We start from the raw sequence: 27590 nt of genomic DNA, 5'->3' as shown, positions 1-27590 counted from the left end.
TCTGTGCAATAGGGTCCTGCATTTAAAAGGCCAAACCTTCAGTCGCCGGGTGTTTGTGGTATAATCTCATTATAAAATCAGATAATTTTGAAGAAGAAAAAATACAGCATTTAGAATAGTGTACCCTATAGGTGGCCTAAATAAATAACCAACATTTATATTGAAAATTAGGTAAAAAAATATATATTGTCAGGTATGGAGACAAAATAGAGTTGGTTACCACAAAGATGATCTCTCAGTGATACCTTGCTGAGGAGATAACTGATACCTGTGCTGACCTCATTTCTGTATACCCCCTCTTAAAATAAATATTGTCATGAAGATACAGTCCTATAATCTATTATGTTCCATTTTGCTCTACAAGAGACTAGTTATTTTACCTTTATTGTGGGGAAAAAAAATCAGAATGATATGTATTTGGGTGGGCCTTTCTAATGATGTCCATGAACGGGCATTTTGGTGGCTGATACCCCTTGTGGACAAAGGTTATTCTTCAGCTGGGAATCACTCCACRTGAGTGGGTAAGGGTGCGATGATTCATAACATTTTTACAGACCTAGAACCCAATTTAATAGCAGGTAGTCTACTAATAGCTATAAGATAATACATGCACTGAGCTGTGTGGTCTACCTTTTCTGTTCAGCAACTAAATGTCATTTTGGTTGAACACACAACTAAATGAGTAAAAGAATGGGGCCTAACAGTTCTCCCATTTTCTAGGTGGCCTTGTATTTACTTATATTAAAGCTCTAATAACCAAGACCTGATTATTAGAAGAAATTGATGCAGAATATTTTTTATTGAACTATATTTCCAACATATGAAATACATTCAAATCTGCATTTAATCCAACAATACATGAAGCCAACAGTATTCTAAATTGCATTATGTCAAATTCTCCTATCACACAGGAACTTTGCTTTTAGAACACAGCACACTTATTACAGATAACAGCACTTCTGATTATGAAGATACATCACCTGAAGTGTAAAGGCATCTTTGAAGTCCCTCAACTAAATAAAAACCCACTTTGGTTGTAGCCTACTCCAGTCCTTCAGCAGTACCAGGAACATAGGTGAAAATGAACACACATTCAAAGGTAAAACAGGACAGAGAGGAGAAGAGGAATGTTCTGCTGAACTTTACAGACATCCCCATGGTGACACAGAATCCTGACATCAGGGACTAAGTGACCAATGGGATGCCAGTAAGGACTGTGCTGATGTCAGCGCTGCAGAAATGTATGGCGCAGTAACACAACAGGTCTTCTCAACAGTCTATTGTTATGGAATGATGTGAACTGCTCAACGCTAAAACCAAACCAGAGATGGAGAGGATGGATTAAATAACTCAGAAGTAGGCAGAGGCTCTAAGCAGTGTACGGTATGGTAAGTTACTGTAGTTATGGGTATGAGGTACACTGGACGAAGATGGAGTTTTCAGCATCTTGGTCCTGTCAGTGGAAGAAGCCGAAGGTGGGGAGTCCGCCACGCCAGACTCACAAACTTCAGTAAATCCTGGCACTCCGGGCTGTGAGTGGTCTGAGAGGAGGACACACAGACTAGCCAATCACATATCAGATCACACGTATGTGTGTGTGTATATATATATATACACACACGTGTAATAAGCCAGTCTTTAAATCTGTGGACATTAGTCCATTTACTTAAATCACACTGTAATCCAAATCACACACAGGAAGGATGAAACACAAAGGAAAATGGGCCCTTCTCTAAGACGCAACCCTACATGTTGTACATTCTAAACCTGCATGAGTGCCTGTGATCAAAAGTGTGGATAAATTCTAAATCAAACCCAGTGTTTCATGTGGGTGATGGCTGATTGACTAGCAGCTAAATCAGCAGAGGAAGTCATAAGCACAGTGATGCAGTCTCCAGGTCTAACATAACAAACCCCCTTCTTACCCTTGTGGCCATTACGAATGTATTCCAGTCGTCCTTGTTAGCTGCCTTGCCAGGTCCTTTGAACTCAATCTTATTCCACAAGACCGGATAGCCTGGGTTTAGAGAGCGAGAGAGAGAGAGAGCTTTCATTACAGTCGTATGTTTAGCCAACCAATTAACAGGTCTGCCATCYTACGTGGGTCTGCTAACTGCCTCCCTGAACACAACACAGTCCTCTGGGTGTTGTGGGATGCCATTCAGTCCCTGCATCTCTGGATAGCACTGCATCTTTACATACTATATACCAGGTTATATGCACCTGTGTCTTGTCAGTAATGTTATGACTGGTGCAGGCCTCTGAGAAAGCACCTCTGCTTTGCTTACAGGTACAGTATACACATGTATGCCATCAACTAGTTAGGTTGAAGAACAAAATGTTGGGGTTCATATGTACTTTTGTGAATCTAAGCAAATTACAAGAATAACATGGCAATTATAAAATATTTAATTAAGGTCAAAGACTCTCCAACAATAGCCCCCTCACACAGACACACCCAAGACTTTTCACACCCCTGGAGTAGATGGTACAGACACTGGGGTAATGCCATAGAGATGGGAGAGGGTAAGGTGCTCTGTAAGGGGTTTCTCCCACCCACCTGTGATAACGCAAGGCAGGTAGCAGATGCCGGTGTTGGCTGCCAGTAGAGAGGCGTCGTAGGTGTCCCTTTCGTCATTGGGCAGCACCTTCTCCATCCGCTGGTCCATGGACACCGTCAACACCCAGTCACGGATCTCCTCACGCTGGGCATCCTGGGATATGACAACATCAACAACAGTCTCATACCATAACACCATCACAGCCTAGTATCATCATAAGACTATAACAGGACAGTCACACAACAGCAACATTACGCACCTCATTAAATAGTAATATACTGTAGCTAAGCCAACAACGTCATGATATAGAGCTATCAAGCTAACACTGTCACAGGACAGTTATAACACAGCAACATTTCAGACATGTCATGTTGTAAGACATAACGACACAGCAAAGCAAACAATATCGACTTGTGCCTTAATGACGTGTAGCTTAGCAGGGACAGGAAGCTCGTCAGAGATGTCCGTGTCCTGGAAATCAGAGTGGTCCAGAGTGTCCAGATTCCCTTCATCTATCCCCTGGAAATACCACAACAGGTATCAAGACAACATTCATTCATTATTTCATCTTCAAACGTTCAAATTAAAACAATGGATACAGAAAATGTTTGAGTCGGGACAGTTACTCACTGTTTATATGATGAAATATAGATTGTCATCAATCATATAAGCTACGTGTGAAGTTTTTATGCTGACTGAAAAAGTCAGCAGATTTCGGTCAAGTTGAGGTGAAACCCCGAGGTAAAGCTGAGTGGGGACTCACATTAGACAGATCCAGGAAGTGGTTCAGGAAGATAAAGGCCATGTTCTCCTAGCCCACAGCCTGTAGAGAGAATCAATAGTTCAGCGAGTTGGGAGAGATTGACATTTTCCAAAATGATTTCATTTTTGTTCATTTTCCCCAAAAATGTAATTCTGAACATTGACGATGCGATAAGCTACTTCATACTGCTGTTTGAGCACAACATTATTCATAACACCTCCAGCGGCCCTACCAGGAGCACAGACTCAGGTGACTTTGATCAGAGTAGTTCCCAGGGGGCTACAGCAACACCAACCCCCCCATCTCCCGTGATTGGCCGAGGCTCATACGAGCAGTTCTCATACCCTGGCAGCCATGCCCGCCTTGTAGAAGGCCTTGTCAGCTGGGATAAACTCTGTGTGGCGCAGCAGGGAGATAGACAGCTTGGCAGCCACACTGACCTACAGAAAGATAGGGAGAGGGGTGGAGAGGAGAGAGAGAGAGAGATCAGAAGTGAGTGTGTACCACAGCCAACACTATACAAAAACAGGCTTCCGACAGTTGTCAAGTTGGCTGGATGTCCTTTGGGTGGTGGAACATTCTTGATACACACAGGAAACTGTTGAGCGTGAAAAACCCAGCAGCGTTACAGTTCTTGACACACTCAAAACTGTCGCTACTCACCGAAACCGCTTTTCCTTGGTTTCTCAAGTGTTGTTTGTATTGCTGGTCCACATAATCGTCAAACCTACATGAATAGATAGACACACAATGCAGAAGGACGTTCTACTCAAAAATGAATGAAAATAAAAGTATGCTGCCACCATCTAAAATATAATTTCCACTTCCAGAAATGAGCCCATTAACACATTGGTAAAAATGTGTTAAATTATGTTAACATATTGGGCCATGTTTATAGCCTATGCATGGTCCATATTATCAGGTATGCAACTGATGCAGCAAAAAGCTAATAAATAGGCTGAAGCATGGGGTTGCCTATCTGCATTTACCCTATTGGGCTAATCATGAACCACATCCCAAATGTGATCTTTTAACTAGTTATTATCCTATTGATGAATTATGTCCCAAAAAAGTTGCATAAAAACACAATATAATGTAGGCCTACCTGTGAGGGTAACTGAGTAAAACATTCCTGGTCACATAAACCACTTATGTCACCAGCGACATCAGTAAGGGATGATAGCTCTGGATTCACCTGGTCAGTCTATGTCAGGGAAAGAGCAGGTGTTCCTAATGATTGTTCACTCAGTGTATATAAGACTTGGTCAACCCCTTGGCGCGTTAGTGAGAGATCAGCAGCATCTGCTCAAAGAGTTGGTCAGCTTCTCACACTGCAAACAGATAGACAACGAGACTATTAAAAATAAAACTCACTACTTTAAAACTGTCATTACATAGCAACTACACACAGAGACTACGCATTGGGCCAATACGAGTGGTTGCTATACAGTACGTTGTGACCTGTCACTATCTCCTGTCTCCCTCTGGACCTGTACTCATCAGCAGCAGCATTACGTCTCTCAAGTCGGCCCACATGCGGAAGGACTCAGCGCTGTCTCTACCTAACAGGCTCAGCAGGTCCAGGAACATCTTGTAGTTCTGGGGGTTGGCTGGGGCACCTTCTCCGCATCTCCCTCCTTGATCAGGTGGGCGGCGTACAAGTCCACACACACTTGAAGAATCTTGTAATTCTACAAATATTAAAAAGAAAAATGGTCATGGAATAAAACTGAAAACATAAAAATAAGGATGAAAGACAATGAAACTAAAGCAGGAGTGTTGATGGTTGAGTCACTACCTGTTTAGAGGCGATCTCTATGCACTTCGCCCATTGGCCTCTCTCAGCATACATGTCCAGAGCTGCCATGACATCCACTCCTACCAGCTAGGATTAGAGAATATCACAAATTACTAATATGGTATACACTTACAGAACAACTTTTTTTTTTTAACAATGGAAGCCTTTCAGTAGGTTTACAAGGCAATGGAAGCCTTGTAATAGCTAGCATCCAGAAACTTGCTTTTAAAACTAGCCTGACGGTTACAAACACCCACATTATGAAGTCTTTGGTGCATTATGCAGACAATACACACAGTGACACGTCCTTCGAAATCTGCCATTCACGTTTCACAGGCAGGACTTTTTCCATCATCATTCAACTAGAGAAGTCAGAGCCACTGAGACAGTCTAATGTGGCATAACAAAGAGAGCAAGGACTGGGAATATGGATCCATTTTGTTATTTCGCTCTTATTTCTGAGTGGATGGAACCTAGGCCACCATTTCAATGGTGTCCTCCCAATAGTAGGAGAGCAGAGAAAGAGGTGAGGAGGAGGCAGAGAGTTGAGGAATTAGAGGTGGGCACACTGACATGAAAGGTATCTTACAGCACACCACCACACAATGACACTTCCCTTCCTGATTTTCTACTGAAATCAAAATATATTTTTTTATATAATTGGATACATATAATATTGTAAGTTATTCGGTACTTGCTGAGTTAGTATTACTTAAAAACAGGCTTATTATTTGCAATACGTAGTTGCGTTAAATTGTAGCTCCTCACCGAATCCACTTTGCCTTGGTTTCTCAAATGTTGTTTCTATCACTGGTCCACATAATCTTCAAACCTACATGAATAGACAGACACACAATGCAGAAGAAAAGTTAAATGTCCTTCATTGTCCTCTATTATGTACTATAATGACTGTTCAGGAGCTGGAGTACAAGAAAGCGATGTAACCATGTAATACTCCCTAGATAGACAAATCACAGCACAAATGTACTGTACTAAAAGGATGACAGTAATAAGTGGGAGCCTATGGAGCATCAGCAGCTCTCATTGTCTGAAGGAGTCGGTTCTGTTCTCCCTACAGACAGACAGCCGTTGATTATATACGCTTTATAAAGGCTCTGAAACAAACAGGGATGCTGAGACAAAGCGAAGTCAAAACGTGTACATTTGACAAACAATGTCTAATAAAATCAACTTTGACAAAATAAACAACTAGTTAGCTACTGTTGTTCACTCTGGATGAGATCCTAAATGACTATAATGCAACATGCAGAATAGATGAAAGGAATCAAATCCCATTCACTAAATCTTCCTCCGTCTCTCTGGTTTTTGGGAGCAGCAGCAGCTGACTGATGTCTGTGAGGCCTCTGACTGACACTGATTTCCCCTAGCTGTAGCCTAATGACAGAGGTGGTATTCTAACCGGATAGGCTTGTTGTCAGGGGCGACCAGGCAGCGTTGTAGACAGGCTCACCTTGGATCCAGCTCCTTGGCCACTCTCTTGGCTTTGTTCCATTCTTCTCCCTCGATGAATGCATCTATGGCTTCCTTAATTAGGTCCAGGCTGAGGTACAGCTCAGCCGCCTGAGGAAAATAAAACATTTGGCATCGAAAAAGAATGCTTGAAGGACGCCAGAGAATAGGCATAAAACATAGGATGCCTCGTCATTTTCTATCAACACACTCGCTTTCCGTTGGCAGAGCGGCCTCCACACCTTTAGATTGATGAAACCTGTTGCAGAATGTAGTTACGACTCCTAAATATTTTTCACCGAATTTTTCTAAAAGACAACATAGATTATTTGACCTCAAACATTTTGAAAGACTGAAAGATGAACATTCATACTGTATTTGTTCAAGACTAGCTATGAACATGCACATAATGGTCCCGTCGAGGCAATCATTGACTGGACACCTGTCTTCCACACTCCATGTCAAATCAATATTAATAAACTTTCTAAATAGCATGAAATTGCTGTAATTACTTCAATAGAATTTCCACATACCAGTTGACATACAGTAGCCTGAAACCATGCCTGTACAAAATAACACTGAATGATCAATATCAAGAGGCCGTTAGTATTGAGGGAGCCACAGCAGGAAGTGTGCGGTGACTCACAGCACTGTACTTCCTGAGCTGGGTGAGGCAAGGGCCCACAGCGTGGATCACATCCACAGCCCTCTCCTGGGTCAGGAACTTGATGGCCAACTCAGCAGCCTGGGGGAGGTCACACACACAGGAAACATTGAGGCGCTACACTCACGGCCACAGACAGTGGCACAGAAATACACAGGAAATATGAAACGGCACGGGTGTCCATCCAGGGCCACAGATAGAGGCTTGTCTCATAACCAAAAACACAAGTGACACTACACCAGTCGGGTTGTAAGGACAGCATGTGTGGGTTGTGTTATAGTGACATTCATCGTCAGTCCTGGGGCTCCATTGTGTACCTTCATCCAGCACTTCTCCACGAGGAGGTCGTTGGTGGAGTCCTTAACCTTGAAGTAACACTCCACGGCACGGGCGTACTCCCCAGACTGCTCCCATTCCCCAGCTTGCTCCACCCCTCCGTACACAGACAGAACACACGTCAGTAAGACATTTACATGTCCTCCTTGGCATTATGAATTAGATATAACTGAGACGCATTGGTGATTAACGGACCAGATGGAAGTGAAGGGAATAACAGAACTAGAACATAAGACTTGGAAGCCCATTCTAAGAACAGACAGAATACAGTACATGTCTGTCTGCGATTAAGGATTCAGGCTTCGAAGGCAAATACAAGAATACACAGCGCACACTCTCATTAAAATCCTATCTCTCTCCCTCTCCTCCCATGCGTTACAAACTCAACCCTTGTGATGTTATAAGACAGAGACAAGAGTCAAAGTGAATGGCAACATGTGTTAGAGTGTTCTGGCTCTCAATTGAGCATGATTGACAGTATCAGAGGGCTGAATTACTCTCAATTAGGAACTGAACTAAAGACTGCAAAATAAATGTCTCTCTTCGTTTCCCCCCCTTTCTTTATGACGGAGGCTTTGATCTTTTCCCACAAGTCATTAAAAGCAGGGAGCTGATGGTTGGAGACTGACAGAGGCCCTGCGTGTCTGCACTTCAATGAGCTGCTCATTATGGATTTAATTCAGGATAAAAAGCTGCCAATGTTTAATAACGAATCAACCCAATGCACATCTAGATTAATAACAGACCACGACACAAACTGTGTGTGTACATGAGTTTCTCTTCTCCTTCTCTGTTAACATGCAACGTTGAAACACGTTTTCTCTGCCTCTCCAAAGCCACAAACAAACATGTTAAAAATGGGATAATAACCAGGAAAAAGGATGGTAAAAACACAGATGTTTGAGTGAGTCTTGCTCACTGGGAGCCCTTCTTGGCAGCCTCCTTCTCGTACTCCTCTTGAAGGACGCTCAGCTTATTGGGAAGGTACCCTTTACAGATCCGCATGGCATCACTCCACATCTCCGCGTCCTAAGACAACAAAACACCAACAGCAGCACTCAGTACCAGGGGGCATCCAACTCTGAAGCATATCCAGCCAAACAAAGTAGGAATAATGGAATGAAAACATTACGGAGCATTGCATTCTGTTTAACCTGTAGTGTTCTCTGTAAAGCTACCCCCAGACTTCCAGAAAACAGAGAATAATGAATTGACTAGAATATGAACCCTCTGATTAAGAATGAAGGCTCACTATATAATATATATAATCACTGTGGCTTCTTGCATAAATGTAACCGTTTCTTTTTTAAATGACAGAAATAATTCCTGATTTAAAGTATTCAACCTCACTGAGGATAATCTGAGTCAAATGGTTTGATTCATTCACATCTCCAAAGTCCTCTTTCAAACCAACCCTGTCAGCTCTTGACTGTCAATTAGGAGTCTGGAGTGTCAGTTCTGCCCAGTTCAAACACAAAGACAGTCTCTTACTTTGTGTTACTTAAATGGCCAGCTCTGGCCTCGGAGGCCAGAGAAGGCAGGCCTCAGCCTTGTGAAAGTCTCTCTGTTCAAAACAGAACTTGGCCTGGCCCACCAGCTCATCTGACACACTGTCTGGGTCGTTGACCTCCGCCACCCTCCGGGCTCTAACCCAGTCCTGGTTATGGACGTACCTGTAAGGGACACACCCGGCTAGGAGTTAACCTCCCTCTTCATTTTGTTATAGCTCCAAGTTCAACTGTTTTATTGCTCAAATTGAAGACAGCAAACACTCTAAAATACTTGATATTAACAGATTAAAGCGCTCCAGCTGATATCAACTAGACAACGTGACTCATGATGTTATCTTCCAGTAGCACTAATACTGTAGGTCTCCCATCCTATACTCTCTACAGCATAGAGATCAAACTGGCTCAGGGCTCCAGTTCCTCTACGAGCTGAAGAATCCTCAACTCCGTTCTTTGATATCGATATCTGAATACGGTTACCTGTACCCATGTTTGTCCTGTACAACTATGGTTGTAACCTGAGATTCAATTGGTTCTGTGCAATTCAAGATCCTTGGGACGTCCCTACCCTAAACCCTAACCTTAACCCCTACTCTTGCCCTAACCATAATCCCTACCTAACCCCAACCCCATTAAAGTTTACATTTTAAATGGTTACGGTAAGGACGTCCCAAGGATACCGGATAGCACAGACTTAATTGAAACCCAGCTAATGAGCAAAAAAGTCTGGTTTTATTCACAAAAAGTTTATTAAAAGTATGAATTTCAGCACCCCACACCCCACGGAAGGGCAAACAAAGCAAATCCCACGACCAGTTATCAAAAGTCAACTCCGCCTCGATATAAGAGAACGGGGCTGAGCGTTCCTCAGCTACATGTTAGTGAGAGCTGAGCTCCCCTCCAACCAAACCTGCCTGCACCACATCTCACACACTTATTAGGTGGTCTATAACCAACGTACAGAGAAGTGAGGGGAAGTTCTGAAAGGGCTGTGCTGGCACCGGCGCTCCGTTTGAAGTCTACTAAGGAAGGCTTGAAGCTCTGACTTCTGTAGGGGACACATGCCAGCACCTCTTGCTAGCTGGTGAATAACTCCTCCTGATATACTTACATCAGCACCGCCTCTTTCTGGCTTCCCCGCTTTGATGAACTCTGTCTCGGCTTCGGTGAACTTGCCCTTGAAAAATGAAACATTATCACAGCTCAGTGCTCGGCGTTGGAGGGATTACTAATGCATGCGTGACATTTAATGGCTGCGGAAACAGCGCTCAGACACAAATTTGGGCCGGCAATGGAGAATTTTGTATTAATCTTTGAGCTGATGCAAGCTGCAGAGTAACCTTGAGTGTGTGATTGTTAGGATGAGGAGGTGTTGTGGTGTGAGCGTGTCTGTATGTTGGGATTGCATAAGCTGTGGTATTATACCTGATCCTCCAACATTAAGGCGTTTTTCAGGTGGCTCAGGGATCGTGTTCTTGGTGGATAGACGAGCCAGTTCACAGGCAAAGTCAAAGGAGCTGAGAGAGGACAAGAGAAGAATCATGACCACAATCTACTGTACAGCACCAACAGACTCCTCGCATAGGAATGAATGGGGAAGGTCTCAATAGCTTGTGTCCTGTTGAATGCTTCAGACTATGAAATAAATGTTTTAAAATTCAAACTTGTTGGGCAATATAAAGCAGGCTTGGTATTGTGTCAATCACAGAACAGAAACATCAGATACTTCGTCAAGTACCTCCCAGTGATCAGAATTTAACTGCAGGGAGATTCTTCATCACTTTGTCAACATGACGATATTGAAGAGCTTGAGGTTCCAGGCAGTACAGTAAATTGTAGTCCAGTGCATTGATCTACTCACCAGTCGTCTGCTGCAAAGCCGATGGAGGTCTCCAGCAGACCAAACTTGTTGAGCAGTTTGACGGCAGCCTCCCCTCCCAGACTCTTGGCCCACAGGTAGGCCACCTGCTTATGAGCACTGGCTGCTCACCACCTGCCACGCACGGAAGAGGAGCAGGAACAACTGATTAATATGCCAGAAGCTCCCACCATCAATCACCTCACAGCACAGAGAAGAGCAAGAGAGAGTGAAACAGCTACATACAGAGAGTTAGATACTGGAGCTCTTAATAAATTACTGTACAATTAAGTGTTAAATAAAGAGGATGTGCATTTATGTGCCTCTATATTGGTCCAATGGCGGGCCAGAAAGGAGGGCGCAGAAGTAGCACAGTTGCAGCCAGGTGAGGATGTTGTTAGAGTGTTAGGAGAGGTCTTGCAGCGTAACACATCCACCCCTTGCTACTTCTGCTCTGTCTGTTAGCACAGACCACTGTCTTTGATACAGGCCAAGCCAGGGATYTTACAATCACACAGTCCTGCTGTTGACACTCACCGTATCATGGACTCTCAGGTCAACTTTGTTAGTGGTGTGGACACGTACCCTGTAGGCCCCCTCCCACATGTCGTTGACACTACATGTTGACTGCAGCCTTCCACTCCTGGCCCTCCATATAGTGGTACTCTGCTTCTGAAAACCTGGACTCTGTCCCCAACTCTTGGAATAGATAGGGAACTCAGACTTAACCTGATTAATCTAAATCACCTTGAGCCTCTCTCATAAGAACTTTTCAGAATAATCCCCCTAAGATGTTTATATTTTCTCTTTGGACAGCGCCCCCTATCGCTGACCTTGGCCAGGTGCAAGTGAGTGTCAGCCAGTAGGTCTGGGTGATGTTTGGCCACCAGGCGAATCACGTAGTCAAACATTTTATTCTTCTTATACATAGCGATGGCCAGGTCCGGCTTCTCCACTGTCGCAAACAGCCTGTTTGCGACATATTCCAGGCACACACACACGATTGCATTGCTATGCATGGAGATTGAGTAATTCTTAATCTCTGAAAACATAAACTGCAAATTAGGCATCAGAAGAAAATAGAATTTCACCTCAAAAAAATGAAGTTGCCCTTTACTGATGAATGTTACTCCACATTTCTCACAGGAGAGATCAATAAGCGAGGCAAGTATTGAGATGACAGAGTTGGGGGCACATGGTGACATATTGACTTTGTGGCAGGCTTGCAGCGTGAGGGAGATTACTCTGTCTAATATGGAAAGACACAGGCCCCTTTTGAGGCAGATAGACTGGAGGTCGACACAACACAGCACAGACCTTATTAAAGTCCAATTTGCTATCAGTGCACGGCAAATGAACACTTTTGTTTGTCAATTTGTTGTAGTCGGACCTTGACCTGAACTGCAACTGACAATTTTCTGGATGTGAGTGAAATATAAGCAGGGCCCTATAACCCAATGTCGGAAAACTTTGCCTTTGACGTGATAAAATCCATCATGAATTTGGCAGCAGGGTTGTGGTCGATACGGGTGTAAAACAGAGGGTAATGAATGATAGGGAGGGAGAGAGAGAGGAAAAGAGGAAGAAGAGAGGGAGTGGACATGACATAAAATATGTTTCATTGTCACATACACAGGATAGGTGCAGTGAAATGTGTTGTTTTACAGGGTCATGAGAGAGGTTACCTTTCTGCCTCCTTGTATTTCCCCTCTCTCCCCAGGTCCTGGGCTCGGCTGATGTACAGAGCCGACACGTCCTCCGGGTCATACATTTCGCTGCCAGCTAGGACACACAATCAATCAACCCCCTACATAGCCAAGTTAGATTTATGCATTGTGTTATTATATTTATATCTCTGGACTATTTCTCCTGTCTTATCCTGCGTGAATTTAAGTATGCTCCCTCTAATTCTRTCTCTCTCTCCCTCCCGGAAGAACGGAACACAGGGACCACGCCAGTCCACCTGGTCGTGCTGCTGCTCCAGTTTCAACTGTTCTGCCTGTGGCTATGGAACCTTGACCTGTTCACCGGATGTGGTACCTTGTTCCGGACCTGCTGTTTTCGAACTCTCTCCTACCCCACCTGCTGTCTAACTCGGCTATGAAAAGCCAACTGACATTTACTCCTGAGGTGCTGACCTGTTGCACCATCTACAACCACTGATTATTATTTGACCCTGCTGGTCATTTATGAACATTTGAACATCTTGGCCATGTACTGTTATAATCTCCACCCGGCACAGCRAGAAGACTGGCCACCCCTCAGAGCCTGGTTCCTCTCTAGGTTTCTGCCTTTCTAGGGAGTTTTTCATAGCCACCGTGCTTCTACATCTGCATTGCTTGCTGTTTGGGGTTTTAGGCTGTATTTCTGTATAGCACTTTGTGACATCAGCTGATGTAAAAAGGGCTTTATAAATACACTTGATTAATTGATATAAGCTTTAATATTTTTATCTCTGCGTTATTGGGAAGGGCCTGTAAGTAAGCATTTCACTGTTAGTCCACACCTGTTGTTTACAAAGTAGGTGACAATTTGTGTGTTTAGCCAGATCACTAACTCACTTTGATTCCCACCACAATTCACTCTAAATCCCACTTTAAAAAGAACACACAGGCCTGCTACAACTAAACATAGAAAGCACAGCAGTGTTTCCCATTTCAATCAACCCCCTGGCAATTGAAACTGGGAGAGCCAGATGACGAGATGGGACATTGAGGATACATACCTTATGTTCACGGTGGGTGGGAGCAGGCTCATATCAATCGCATCTTTGATGTGGTCTCTCTTCACAAACAGGGGCTCTGCAACCTGGGTTCCCACAGAAAGAGAGAGATGCATGAATTTCTGTGGATTCCAGCACTCAAAGTACTGCATCGATACTTTAATTAAATTCTGCAAACACGCTGCTCACGCAGCACAGAGGAGTCTGGTCTGGAAAAAGCAGACATCGCCAGCTGCCAGGTTGCTAGGTCCCTGACTCATCAGAACAGTTGGAATGAGGCTGCGGTCAACTCCTCCCTTCCCGCTCTCTCCATCACTCTGTCCTCACACACCTGGCTGGAGGCGTAGTACTGGGCTATCTTCAGGTAGTACTTCCCTCCTGACCGGTCTTCCTGTAACTCCAGGATATGGACCGCCTTCCACTGGCGAGCGCCTACAGCTGCCTCAATGGTCTTCGAGGAACAACTATGATAGAGAGATAAAAGGGGTAGGAGAGGAGGGGGAGAGCAAAGGGGTCGATGAAGCGTTTGCACCAATGAAGGACATTGAACTAATCAAATACAATACAAAGCAACCTTATTCATCCCCATGGAGAAACTAATAGGCTACGCCCAGCCCAGCCAGGGAGCAATTAAGACTAGGCTGGCACTACCCAATGTCAGGATCCTGTCAAAGTACTCCACACATCAACTTTTATTGGTTATTTCTTTATTTGATTCCTATGTGTTGATTCCCAGCAGTATGTGATTAGTAGGAGATGGAGCTTTACCGAGGCCCATTTTGCCAGTCAGTCAGACCCCCACAGTATTAACAGAGGGCCAGCCATCCAATTAGCATCCAGTGTTCTATCTACAGCAGCCTACCCTGGGGACTGAAGCCCTGGCGCTGCCTAATGAACAACACCTCCATTTGATTACACAGGAAATTAATCATTCACTTCACTTTATAAACAAACCCCTCACACCAGCTCCTCCTGTCTCCCACTCCTTTCATCTCTTTCCTTCTCTCTATATCACTTCCTCCCTGGTTGGATTAACTTATGGGGAGACAGCAGAGCTGACTCACCCAGCCTCGATGTAATGGTTGATGGCAGCGTCCATTTGTCTCTGCTGGACCAGGTAGTCTCCCCAGTCCTCCTCCAGTTTCACCACGTCAGTTGGGAAGGCAACACGAGCCAGCTCCACAACTACCCTCAGGGAAAGACGTCCCAGTTACATTCACATCAATATAGTTTGCAATTAATTCTCTAAACCAGTATAATTCTCTAAACCAGTAAAAAACCCACCATCAAGATTGGGCCAACTAAAGAACTAATACATAACAGTACCCAATAGGTGATGTTAATGAATATGTTAACCTCCACCTGCTGTGTCAGGCCTACCTTTCCTGAAGGCTTTGGCCCTTGTGGTAGCAGTCCAGAGCCCTCTGGTGGTTCCTGATCTTCTCAAACAGATCTCCTCCCTGATGATAGGGGAGAAAAAAGTTAATTAGTTTCAGTTCAACTTCCTCCCTCTCATTTAGTCACTTAGAGCATCTCAGGACCTCTGGTCCATAACCAGATGGTTCAAAAGCAGAGAGAGAGAGAGACACAGAAACAGAGAGAAACTAGGAGAAAAGTGGACAGAGCGAGAGAGAGAAGAGAGTGAAAGATTGAGGAGAGAGAAACAGAGAGAAAACAGAGGGCTGACTAACATCCCTCCCAGCACATCCTTTATTAAGACGCACAGACACCTTCCCTGACATCTGTTCTGAGGAGTCACCCATGGCCCAGAGTAAGATCTTAATCAGCACTGAGACTCAGGGTGTACACAGAGCTAGAACACTGCACATCTGTCTCTCTCTGCACCAACTTCTGCTGCCTCACAAAAGACAAGCCAACTTATCCATCACACACAAATCACATTGCCAGACAATCAAGCCGAGTCCCTCAGAACTTCTCCATCAGGAGCACCGGAGAGGGGATCTAAACAACCACTAATCTCATCTCATTAACTTCTCCACTGTSGCTGGAAGACAAGCCATGTTGTCTTGAAGAGGCCAAGTGTAATGTTAACGGCAGCCGTTGAGTTCGCTGTGTGACTTTGCAGTGGTCATGACACCCACCCTCTCATAGAACTCAACTGGGCCGCCCCAACTGGGCCGCCCCAGTTGAGTTCTATGAGAGGGTGGGTGTCATGACCACTGCAAAGTCACACAGCGAACTCAACGGCCTTGGCTGGTAGGCCCACCTTGAGGTAGAGGTTGACGACGCCCATGAAGTCCTCCTCCCCCTCTTTGACCTCGCCAACCTTCTCATGCTGGTTGGTCTCCATCAGCCACTGGTAGTAGCTGTGACTGCAGGTTGTTCAGCTCTGGGTAGCCCCGGGAAGACAAGAGACTGAGTCTAGTTCAAAGTCCATGAGTACTGGCTACTCCAGGGTACGCCAGTCTCTCAGTACTGGTTTACCTTGGCCTCAGTGATGCAGTCGTCCCACATGTGAAGCTCRTGATACATTTCCAGCACCTCAATGGCATTGTAGAGCACACAACACTTAATTATACATGAGGCTGGGAGTCTCTGCAAGTCTCAGACCAAACTCTCCAGATTCATGTTTTCTTACCTGCTCCATATAGTACAACTCTGCCAGCTTGTAGTTCTTGTCCAGCATGGCAAGGCGTGCTTTGACTTGGTAGAACTCTGTACCATCACCACCCTGGAGATTAGACAAGACAAGTGTCACATACAGGTAATATCAACTAAATGGAATGTCCTTTCTAGCAGACTGGTGCAGACTTATGCATTAGCAAGCAGACCCCTGCAACAATGGCTAACAGGTGTGTGTGTGATAAGCATTACTGGGGTTTAGTAACTCAGCGGAGTTGAGTGATGTAATGGATTGACTGAATGGCCTGGCCAGCCAGGGAGCAGCTGTGCAGACAGGGGTGCCAGGCTGGGGGGGTGGGGGGGCAGTGTGCCAGGGGCCAGAGAAACCCACACAGGGGCCCCAACAGACACTCAGAGCTCAGCCTTGTAGCTCAGATGGAACACCTGGATTGGGTTTCCTCCAACAGAGCATTCAAGTGGACCCAAACTAGAGCCTCCAACACTACTAAGGGGAGAGACCAACACACACTACAATACGTACATATTGGTCAGCGATATTGTTAGTCTCGTTCAGAAAGCGAACTTGAGACATCCCCCAAGGCAGCAAAGCACCTAAAAGAAACACAAAAATGGCTTAAGGGACAATGAGGGTGCAGCAAAATTAAATGTTTACAGATAAACTTTTAAACCTCTAAAACAACATGCTACAGCGCRAGGGTTAACACAAGAAGGTTTCAATGGCTTCTAACCTGGGCCGGCTGTATTACCAGCTCTTTCAGAGAAGTTGCATCACGCTAAAAAGCTGCGCTCGCCATCTTATTAGCAAACCACTCTCCTTCATTTACATTCTCCTCTGGACAAAACGTTTTCTGCATTTATGCAAATCAAAATACATACATAACGAAATCTCGCCGCATTATTGATGCCATGCTACAGTCAAATCTAACTTTCACCCCCCAAAAATAGAAGGAAAATGCCTATAAAAAGGGAAAAATGACAAAAACTTGCTCTGGTGGTGCTTACTTAAGCTAAATGTCCTATTAAGAGAGCGAGACTTCTCAACATGAGTATTACAGAGTAAACTCAGCTCTGGATGAGCTGCTTGGCTTTGTACTATTTCTGCCCCCCAGTCACACACACAGCTCAGAAAACCAGAGGGGAGGGGCTGCTCTAGGCTAAACATCTTCACAGGAGACGAGTCACTTTTCACAAGTTAAAACGGAGGGAGGGGTATAGAAAAGACTGCATTAGAAGATAAGCCTAGTGTTGCTTAGCACCCTTGGGGGACACACAATGGCATGTATGGAGAGTGTGCGTGTGTGTGGGGCCCCCAACTGTGCTGGCCTCTCTGCGATGTGGAGCTGGCGGGCCTCCAGGGACAGTTTGCTCAGAGTTTTCCACATGTCCTCCGTCTCTGAGGACATCTCCAGAGTCTCCAGGAACGCTGTGGCTCTGAGGAAGACACACACACGTGAGTCACACAGCAGGACGATCCCCAGTGACAACACACAGCAGMAGAGCCACAAAGAATACAAGTAAAAACATATTCAACAGAATCACATTATTTTTTGAAGCTATACGGTGACAGTTCGACCAAAAAATAAATAATAATAAAAGTGCTGGTTGTCAAAATAGACTACATACACTTCAAATAGGGGACACAGCATTTCTTTCAAAATGAGTGTGGAATGCATACCGAAATAGTTGCATTTTAAACCCACAAATTCCGCCCTTGCATGGATGTTGCACAATGAGGATCTAATCAAAACCAATTCAGAAACAAGTATAGTAATAATCTCTTGACACTAGCTGCCACTTTCATGCATTGCAAAAAACCCACTGCATTCTTCAGGGATGCAAACTGGTGAGGGCCCAAAAAGGTGACTTTTCTTCTTCACTGAAACGCGCAAAAAATAAATCCCTGCTAGGGGGAAATGCAGGTTTTAAACAACAAAGAATATAATCTACATGATCAGTCTCTGTGCGTGAAATATAGGTTAATGTGAACCTAACTCACAGCTAAAAAATGAAAAGAAAGCAATCCAATGTTATTTGTTGTCTAGACTTTACTGCAAATGACACTCAAGTCTTGAGAAAATAAACAATACACTAATATTGCAGTTYGCCATGACAGCCTTAATAATAATAGAACGCTTGTGACCACACATAAATATTGCACTCTGGGGGGAAAAAAAACATCTTAAAGTAGAAATATAATGAAAAACAGACATTGTATTTTTGCTCTATTATAGTGGCCAGTATAGACATTGATCAAGTGCACATGGCTACATGTGTGGAAAAATAAAGTACACCAAGTATAAAAAAAAGTATAACTCCCCCTCACTCACACGTCTTACAAGTTCAACACAACAAAAACAATATATTTGGGCTACACTGCACATTATTACATTGTACACTTTCTACCTGTGGACATCTGTTCTATAATGTGCCAGAAAAAGTGAGAAAAAGGGAAAGTGTGTGGTGTTCCATTCACCTATATAGTGGCACCCATCTTAAACCAGGCCCAGCTCCAGCTACACTTGATCCCTAAATCCACTTGTTTAATAATATCTTCTTAGGGCTGCAATCCCGTTAACGGGATCAATATGACAACAGCCAGTGAAAGTGCAGGGTGCCAAATTCAATCAGAAATCTCATAATTAAGCATACAAGTATGCATACAAGTATTTCACACCATTTTAAAGATACACTTCTTGTTAATCCCACCACAGTGTCCGATTTCAAAAAGGCTTTACAGCGAAAGCACCACAAACGATTATGTTAGGTCACCGCAAAGAAAAACAGCCATTTTTCCAGCCAAAGACAGGAGTCACAAAAAGCAGAAATAGAGATAAAATGAATCACTAACCTTTGATGATCTTCATCAGATGACACTCATAGGACTTCATGTTACACAATACGTATATGTTTTGTTCAATAAAGTTCATATTTATATCCAAAAATCTGAGTTTACATTGGCGCCATGTTCAGAAATGCTTCCAAAATATCCGGAGAAATTGCAGAGAGCCACATCAAATAACAGAAATACTCATCATAAACTTTGATGAAAGATACATGTTTTACATAGAATTAAAGATAAACTTGTTCATAATGCAACCGCTGAGTCAGATTTCAAAAAAGCTTTACAGCAAAAGCACAATATTCAATAATCTGAGAACAGCGTTCAGCCACAAAAGGAAGCCATACAGTTACCCGCCAAATTGTGGAGTCAACAAAWGTCCTAAATAGCATTATAAATCTTCACTTACCTTTGCTGATCTTCGTCGGAATGCACTCCCAGGACTCCCACAAGAAATGTTTGTTTTGTTCGGTAATGTCCATCATTTATGTCCAAATAGCTACTTTTGTTAGCGTGTTTGGTAAACAAATCCAAAGTCACGAAGCACGTTCACTAAAAGCAGACGAAATGTCAAAAAGTTCAGTAACAGTCAGTAGAAACATGTCAAACGATGTATTGAATCAATCTTTAGGATGTCTTTAACATAAATCTTCAATAATGTTCCAACCGGAGAATTCCATTGTCTTCAGAAGTGCGATGGAACAGAGCTCCCTCTCATGTGAACGCGCATGGTCAGCTCATGGCAGACCTTACTCATTCCCGTCTCCTTCGGCCCRACTTCACAGTAGAAGCATCAGACAAGGTTCTAAAGACTGTTGACATCTAGTGGAAGCCGTAGGAAGTGCAAACTGACCCATATCCCACTGTGTATTCGATAAGCGATAAGTTGAAAACCTACAAACCTCAGATTTCCCACTTCCTGGTTGGATTTTTTTCTAAGGTTTTTGCCTGCCATATGAGTTCTGTTATACTCAGACATCATTCAAACAGTTTTAGAAACTTCAGAGTGTTTTCTATCCAATACTAATAATAACATGCATATATTAGCAACTGGAACTGAGGAGCAGGCAGTTTACTCTGGGCACCTTTTCATCCAAGCTACTCAATACTGCCCCTGCAGCCATAAGAAGTTTTAACAAGCATTTTCACCTAATTCTCTCATTCTGAAAATTAACCACATACTGTCGAGGGAAAACATGTGTTAACAGATAGTGAATAGTTCGTTAATAATGTAACGACCCTGGGTTTATAAGTGCGGATATCGACTCTGCCGCTTGAACATGCTTTTGGGGCACAGTCGATAGCGCACTGGACTTCGGGCTAGAAGGTCGAGGGTTTGAGACCTGCTCATTGCTGTTTCATTACAATACTATAGCGAATTGGTTAGGTTACTAATGTTAGCTCATCTGATGTTGTAACGTTATCTGTCCGACTTTATTAGCAAGCTAATTTTCACACCATAAACTCAATTATTTGATCAGATAAATTGGCTAACATTGCTCAACATTTCTCTGGCTAGCTATGGAGAATTTGATCCAGCTAGCAAGATACTTAACAATGGGAATACTTGTTCACACTTTCTCCCTCACCTCAAACTTTCCAAATGCCAGTAGTTTTTCAGCTAGAGCTCATGAAGTACGCTTCATCACCTTCTCACCCCCGTCCCGGTGGTCACCTAACGTTACCTCTTCCTTATCGTTCAGGGGACGCGCTGGTGTAACTGACAAGCTGCCTTTCCAGAGGCGCGTTGATGCTGTAACTAGTAAATTGGTTGTCTTCTTCCTTCAGTCGCGTGCTGCGCTGCATTCTGTTGCTATGTGAACGATTGGCTGAGCCTTGGATACAGCAGCCAGTATTGCTCAAAACGCGCAACACTCGTTCGCTTACAGCCAGTCCCGTTATCCGAGAAGCTAAGTTAGCCCTATTCTCAGCCCTTATAGCTCTGCATTCCGAGGCCTAATCAAATATTTAACCTTTATTTAACTAGGTAAGTCAGTCAAGAACAAATTCTTATTTACAATGAGGGCCTACCCCGGCCAAACCCTAACCAGGACGACGCTGAGCCAATTGTGCTTCGCCCTATGGGACTCCCAATCACGGCCGGTTGCGATACAGCCTGGAATCGAACCAGGTTCTGTAGTGACGCCTCTAGCACTGAGATGCAGTGCCTTAGACCTCTGCGCCACTCTGTCGAGGACAATGAGAACACAAGCATTAGGAATTAATGTTTCTAGGGCCTCCCGAGTGGTGCAGTGGTCTAAGGCACTGCATCGCAATGCTAGCTGTGCCACTAGAGATTCTGGGTTAGAGTCCAGGCTCTGTAGCAGCCGGCCGCGACCAGGAGACCCATGGGGCGGCGCACAATTGGCCCAGCGTCGTCCGGGTTAGGGGAGTGTTTGGCAGGCAGGGATGTCCTTGTCACATCACGCACTAGCGACTCCTGTGGCGGGCCGGGCGCAGTGCACGCTGACACTGTTGTCAGGTGTACAGTGTTTTCGCCGACACATTGGTGCGGCTGTCTTCCGGGTTAAGTGGGCATTGTGTCAAGAAGCAGTGTGGCTTGGTTGGGTTGACACGGGTCTCGACCTTCGCCTCTCCCGAGTCCGTACAGGAGTTGCAGCGTTGAGACAAGACTAACTACCAATGGATACCACAACATTTTTTTGGAAAGGAATGAATGTTTCTGAATGGCTGGGGGGGTAAAAAAGAAGAGCAGCTCACAGTCGGTCACATTGGGTTGAATTGGGTACTAAACTTCACGGTCTGGTCTATAAATAGAAAGTAGTGGAGTCAGCCCAGCCCACGAGGTGACGCTAGGCCTTGCCAGCTGGCCTACTGTGAGGGAACAGTAGCACATGAGTTGGCCAGGACCTCCCTCTCTCACCCTGAGGGGGGACATGGTGGCTTTCTCTGGGCTGTCGATGTTGTACCACACACAGGTCACCTCTGTTCTGGCCCACCACTACGTCACTGCCGGGAACCCACTGCACGTAGGAGCAGAAACTCAACACCGTGGTTTTAATGCTGCTCTCTACGTCATACAGGTGGAGCTGAGGGAGGGGGAGAGAGGACCAGGCAGTGATGCAAGGAATCAAAGAAACTCAAATCAGAGCAGTAATGCACCTTTCAAAACTAGAAATCAAGGTCTACTGGGTCCTTTACAACAAATTCTGAACCATAGCAAAACATGCCCTGTACAAAACATTGCCCTGTACAAAACATTGTGAACAAAACATTGTGAACACCTTTCCAAGACAGCTTTCTCCTGGATTCACCTGGTCAGTCTATGATCCAGTATTGATGTCACTTGTTAAATCCACTTCTATCAGCGTAGATGAAGGGGAGACAGGTCAAAGAAGGATTTTTAAGCCTTGAGACAATTGAGACATGGATTGTGTGCCATTCAGAGGGTGAATGGGCAAGACAAAAGATTTGCCTTTGAACAGGGTACGGTAGTAGGTGCCAGGTGCACACGTTTGCGTCAAGAACTGCAATGCTGCTGGATTTTTCACACTCAACAGTTTACTGTGTGTATCAAGAATAGTTCACCATCCAAAGGACATCCAGCCAACTTGACACAGCTGTGGGAAGCATTGGAGTCAACATGGGCAAGCATCTCTGTGAAATGCTTTCGACACCTTGTAGAGTCCATACACCAACGAATTGGGCTGTTCTGAGGGCAAATTGGGGGTGAAACTCAATATTAGGAAGGTGTTCTTAATATCTTTTTACACCGTGTATAAGTAAAATTTGTCACTTCTCAGTCAGAAGCTCCCAAAGGGATTCCCAATTAAAATGGTTGTCATCCTTTGCCCAAGAGAGAGCACATCAAACAGGCATAGCTCTAGGCAGCCCGTTACTTTGAGCTGCTGCCTCACCCGCAGTTTCTTGTACCTGAAAAGCAGCTTGCGCCCCATCTAGTTGAGCTCCAACCAGTCAGTCTTGGAGTCGTGGCTGATGGTTCCCAGGTTGTAACCGCCAGCCAAATCCACTGTGAGTGGGAGGGAGAAGATTACCTGAGCTGTGCCTGTAGGGCATAGTATCAATCACTGACGGTCGGCTGAGGGAGACAGAAAACATTCTCAACTCCAGAGTGATTGTACTAAGGGGAGAGGTGGTGTATCACGTTTAAAGCCACATTATATATCTATCCATCTGCTAGAGACAAGAGATAAAAATAAAGATATGTGGTGACTGATGGGCTAACAGAACAAAGACATAATGAAATATGAATACGGCAATGTTCACAGTCAGCATCCATCCACTCTAACAAACACATCTATGATTCTCTCATAAATCATTTGACAGAGGCCTGGCATTGCCTCTCCTTTTATTCTGTAATTAAGCTTCTGAGAAACATGGCTAAAAAAGCATTTCCCAATTTACACTTTCAGAGCAGGTTAAGTACACAACTGACAATGCGAGGGAGGGAAAAATAAATAACTGCGCCTGTCATTCAAGGGGGAGAAATAAATTGCATGGAGGTTGCTTCTCATTTTCACCACCTAAAAATAAAAAACAGCTCGGCAGCCGACAGAAGGACATCCCTGGACTTAATTAGCACAGGAAGTGGACAGGGCAGATGGTGCTCAGCTCAGGGCTGCTTGGGCAGTGATTCAGACTTAACACAGCCGCTCACCACCCCGCACGCCCGGCCCGCCGTGGGGTCAACACCTAATTGAAAGGCATCGTTCTCAGAAAGCGGCATATGCCCGTTTGTTTCAGTATCTCTCTGTACCGGCCCTCACAGGGCCCGGCATCTCAGGCTGCTCCAGGGGAGAGAGGGAAGAGGGGGAGGGTGTGGGCCCGCTACAATCAAACGGTCGTTTACCTAATCAATACCTAAAGCAACGTGGGGGCCAGGTTGCTCGAAGCAGCACCTGCCTGCCTCCACATGAATGGGGATCATCCATCACAAAAAGGGGCAAGTCAGCGTCTTTGTGTGTTAGACACTCTTTATCTACAATAAGAGTGGAGTGGCGGGCTGGGCTGGAACTGGGGCTGAGAGTGAAGGTTGCAAACACTTATTTCAAAGATTTAGCAGTTACTTCACACGGGTAAGTTGGCTGCAAATCACTTCAATAGATAGTAATAGCAGAGATAAAAAAATATATATTTTACACTTCTGTAAATACAAAAGGCCATGTATTTTTGGCCTGAGAATGAAAGTTATAGTCAACAAGCACCACAGTCATAACCTTGGCTTAACCTGAAAAAATATATTTCTGCAGCACAGAAATCATGTTTTTATGTCCTCGGTCTCAGGGAGCATACTCTCTGCATCATACATATTCATAGCATCACCTTCCACAAACACACTTACCAATGGCAATGGTCTTGATGTCAATCAGGTAGGCTAACTTTTTGCTGTCTTCAACTCCATTCTGTTTGCGCTCATTGAGACAAACACTAGCGATGCAGACAGTGTGAGGCAGACAGATCGGGGAGCTCAGGAGGAATGTTAATACCAGCCTGAACCTCCAACCATTAGCACAGAAATAACGCCAATCTGACAATCTTGACAGCAATAAATACAGTAGGATGGATTTGTAATGACTAACTTTCTCCACCGAAAACTATCTTGACAGCTCTATGCAAAACACTTATCCTTCTTATGCATTCAAACTAAGTATGCCTTACTGTCATGTACAACCAAAGCTCAACACTACCACCTAGTGACCATTTTTAACATTAATATAGTAGGCTGGAAAAAAGGTCTATGATTGTGCTAGTAAGTGATTATAAATTCATAAACTGCTTTCTATTATATAATATGCATTAGGAGGAGAATGGGTGAACACCAACCGGATGAGATGTGGGTTCATGAACTCAGTTCTCACTGATCCCAGGATGTTGTTGCTGCCGCACTCCACCAGCATCAGCGCCCCCAGTGTTGCAAATCATACACACCTGACAACACATCAGTCAGCAGCTGACTCCCTACTAAAAGACAATTCAGAATTCCTATGTTGAAGAAGCAATGACAGCCAGTTAACAGGTGCATGACGGGTATTTTCTTATTCATAAGTTGGGATAGCAGTGGCAGAAAACTCCTCACAACAGCACATAAAAACTGCAAACAAAGCTAAAACTGGGAATTGTACCATTTCATTTTCAAAGAAGAATGGCCCTGCCATCTGAAAAAACAACAGCAGAGGGGTCTTTGTTCACCTTGGGTGAGGTGGGCGACACTCCCTGCTTTACACTACATTACACATATACCTGTAGCCAGGGCGTATTATTATTATTACTACGTGTCATTTTAAACATCAGCACTCCAGCATAGGAAGGCTCCTTAAACTCACAATTAACCAGATATTAGCAAACTGAATCCTGACAGCCCTCAAACTTCTAATTATAACATTTTAAAACAGGTCCTTGGAACTTCATCCATAACCGTTGGTTACACGGTTATTGTTCCAGCTGTAATGTTGAGACTTCGCAGAGGGGACGTTGGCCTACAATAGACACCAGTCAGTGAGGGCAATTAAATATATTTTCTAGTACTTAGTGTTATAAATCTTCTTCCAACTGCTCAATTCAAATTCTAGTCTGCAATACCACACGAGTGGAGGAAAGTAAAGAAATAACCATAGTGAAAGATTAGCATCAACTCCTATATCAAATAACCCCTATCCATCTGCCAGTGAATGGCCAGACTGTCATACCTCACTCAGGTTGTTGGAGGACAAGTCTCCCAGCAGCAGGGTGTCAGAGGTGTGGGCCACCAGATAGCGGTCCTTCCTCATGATCTTCACCTCGTCTATCTCATGGCTGTAGTGGGATTTCAGCACAACCCGCATCCCTGTGGACAGGTTCTTTACAATCACCTGGAGAGACAATGTTCAGTTAGAGACTGAGCCACAAACCCACTGTCACAAACGTAGAGAGGAGTAGGCAGTCGCAGGTTTAGAACTACTAAGTTTATTAAAGCACTCTCTCTATGTATAAATATGAGAGCGAGAGAGAGATATCTCTACACACACATACATACACACACATAAATAAATGCGGGACAAGACCCAAAGTGCAAAATAAGGTTCAGGAAATAGGAGATTCCTCTCAGGAAAACAAGCAACATTTACAATGACGACAAATACAAATGCCAGAGGGAGTATCTATACACACAGAGTGATAGCGTGGGGATTGGAACCAGGTGTGTGTAATGATGACGAGACAAGTCCTGGGTTGATGAGTGAAAGGCGTTTGCCAGCAGCTAGAAAGCCGGCAACGCCTAATGCCTGAGCTGGACAGGAGGGGGAGCCAAAGCGAAGGCTGGTGTGACACCCGCAAGGAATTAAGTGACATGGCTAAGAAGAACTGTTGAGTCCACAGAGGGTGATGTGATTAGCGCAGCTCAACAACAATCTCTGTGAGCCACAACTCAAGGACTCAAGTTAAACTTTCCTTGTCAGCTGAACTGAAAAGACCACCCTTTCGTTCTGAACTGAAGGCGGTGAATATCACAATGTACCCGACTCAGTCCCTCATAAGTCATCTCAAATTTGTTCTTGTAGATGCTCCTCCACAGGCAGCAGAAAAACTGTTCCACTCCGCCACACAGTGTACCCTGAACACAGGGATTGACAAAAACACGTTCATGAAGTTTAAATTACAAAAAGCTGTGAAAGGCAACGTGTAGCCTACTTTCTACAGTACATTCGGAGCTAAATCAATTATGGCATGACTGTTGCAAACAGGTGTGTTCGTTCGTGTATGGTTACTAACTGCACAGAGGCGTGTGAGCCGTCCTTCTTCCAGGCCAAGGCAGTGATGGTGTACAGGTTTGGAATCTCTTTGGGGGATGCTTCGTCCCATGCTCCTTTCAGAGGACCCCAGTTGAAGACTTTGAACAAAACAATTTATCACCCAGAAGAACTTCCTAGCCATGTAAGATACTGTATGAGGTTGTAATATCATGCTTATTACCTGAATACTGATGTATCAAAATGAAGACTGACCGGTAATAGCTGCCGATGACCACAGACTGTCCACTGGGACTGGTGGCCACAGTGAACTCTTTCTCAGCGTGTTCTCGGCTGTAGTCAAAAGTCTGCTGGATGTGACCTTCCCTGCCATTGGCCACTATCTTCTTGTCACATCCAGCCACTATGAAGCTGTTGCCAAACCATATGCCCTGGCATGGGGAGCCAAGGGTGGGTCAACAATTTACCCTGCAAAAAGATTGGAGAGACAGGCACATCAATACACAACATGCATCAATGCACATCTACCTGATACYATTTCAACTGTGAACCAGAGACACTATACAGAGAGGAGTTCACTATTATTGTGATCACCACCACAGAGTACAACTTTGAGTGGGAAGGTTGAAATAAAGAACAAGAGCACACACTGTTGTCAACGAGACAACGTAGGAATCTTTTCTGTAGACTGTAGATGACTTGTTTGTTTTTGTGTTAGCAAGGTGAACCTGAAAAGAAGCAAACAAAACACGTCAAGATCC

At 44.4% G+C, this 27590-nt stretch overlaps 2 protein-coding genes across 2 annotated transcripts; both read right to left on the bottom strand.

Annotated features, from left to right (window-relative positions):
* Positions 1-780: 780 nt before the first annotated feature.
* Positions 781-27586, bottom strand: LOC111954101 (intraflagellar transport protein 172 homolog). Its single transcript, XM_070435747.1, is given in 36 exon segments — positions 781-1541; positions 1926-2017; positions 2561-2714; positions 2979-3080; positions 3325-3384; positions 3669-3764; positions 3988-4051; positions 4430-4472; positions 4821-4949; positions 4952-5015; positions 5123-5209; positions 5891-5954; positions 6594-6703; positions 7239-7337; positions 7574-7699; positions 8511-8621; positions 9094-9265; positions 10212-10228; positions 10230-10277; positions 10526-10559; positions 10561-10617; positions 10962-11086; positions 11496-11657; positions 11792-11927; positions 13684-13766; positions 14012-14144; positions 14745-14870; positions 15061-15140; positions 15908-16013; positions 17528-17715; positions 25792-25953; positions 26598-26693; positions 26852-26863; positions 26866-26969; positions 27085-27297; positions 27480-27586. Coding segments are annotated over 35 exon segments (3462 nt in total). The 5' UTR covers positions 27203-27297; positions 27480-27586; the 3' UTR covers positions 781-1439.
* On the bottom strand, positions 15989-17528 carry LOC112067868 (intraflagellar transport protein 172 homolog). Its single transcript, XM_024134665.2, has 4 exons — positions 16805-17528; positions 16280-16372; positions 16126-16209; positions 15989-16030 (listed from the first exon to the last, which is right to left on the bottom strand). Exons 1-4 carry the CDS (start codon positions 16853-16855, stop codon positions 16025-16027), a joined length of 234 nt encoding a protein of 77 aa, XP_023990433.1. The 5' UTR covers positions 16856-17528; the 3' UTR covers positions 15989-16024.
* Positions 27587-27590: the final 4 nt, after the last annotated feature.

Source organism: Salvelinus sp. IW2-2015, linkage group LG28 (assembly GCF_002910315.2).
Source record: "Salvelinus sp. IW2-2015 linkage group LG28, ASM291031v2, whole genome shotgun sequence".
In the NCBI taxonomy this organism is placed as follows: domain Eukaryota; kingdom Metazoa; phylum Chordata; class Actinopteri; order Salmoniformes; family Salmonidae; genus Salvelinus; species Salvelinus sp. IW2-2015.
This window is presented reverse-complemented; position numbering and strand designations above follow the sequence as displayed.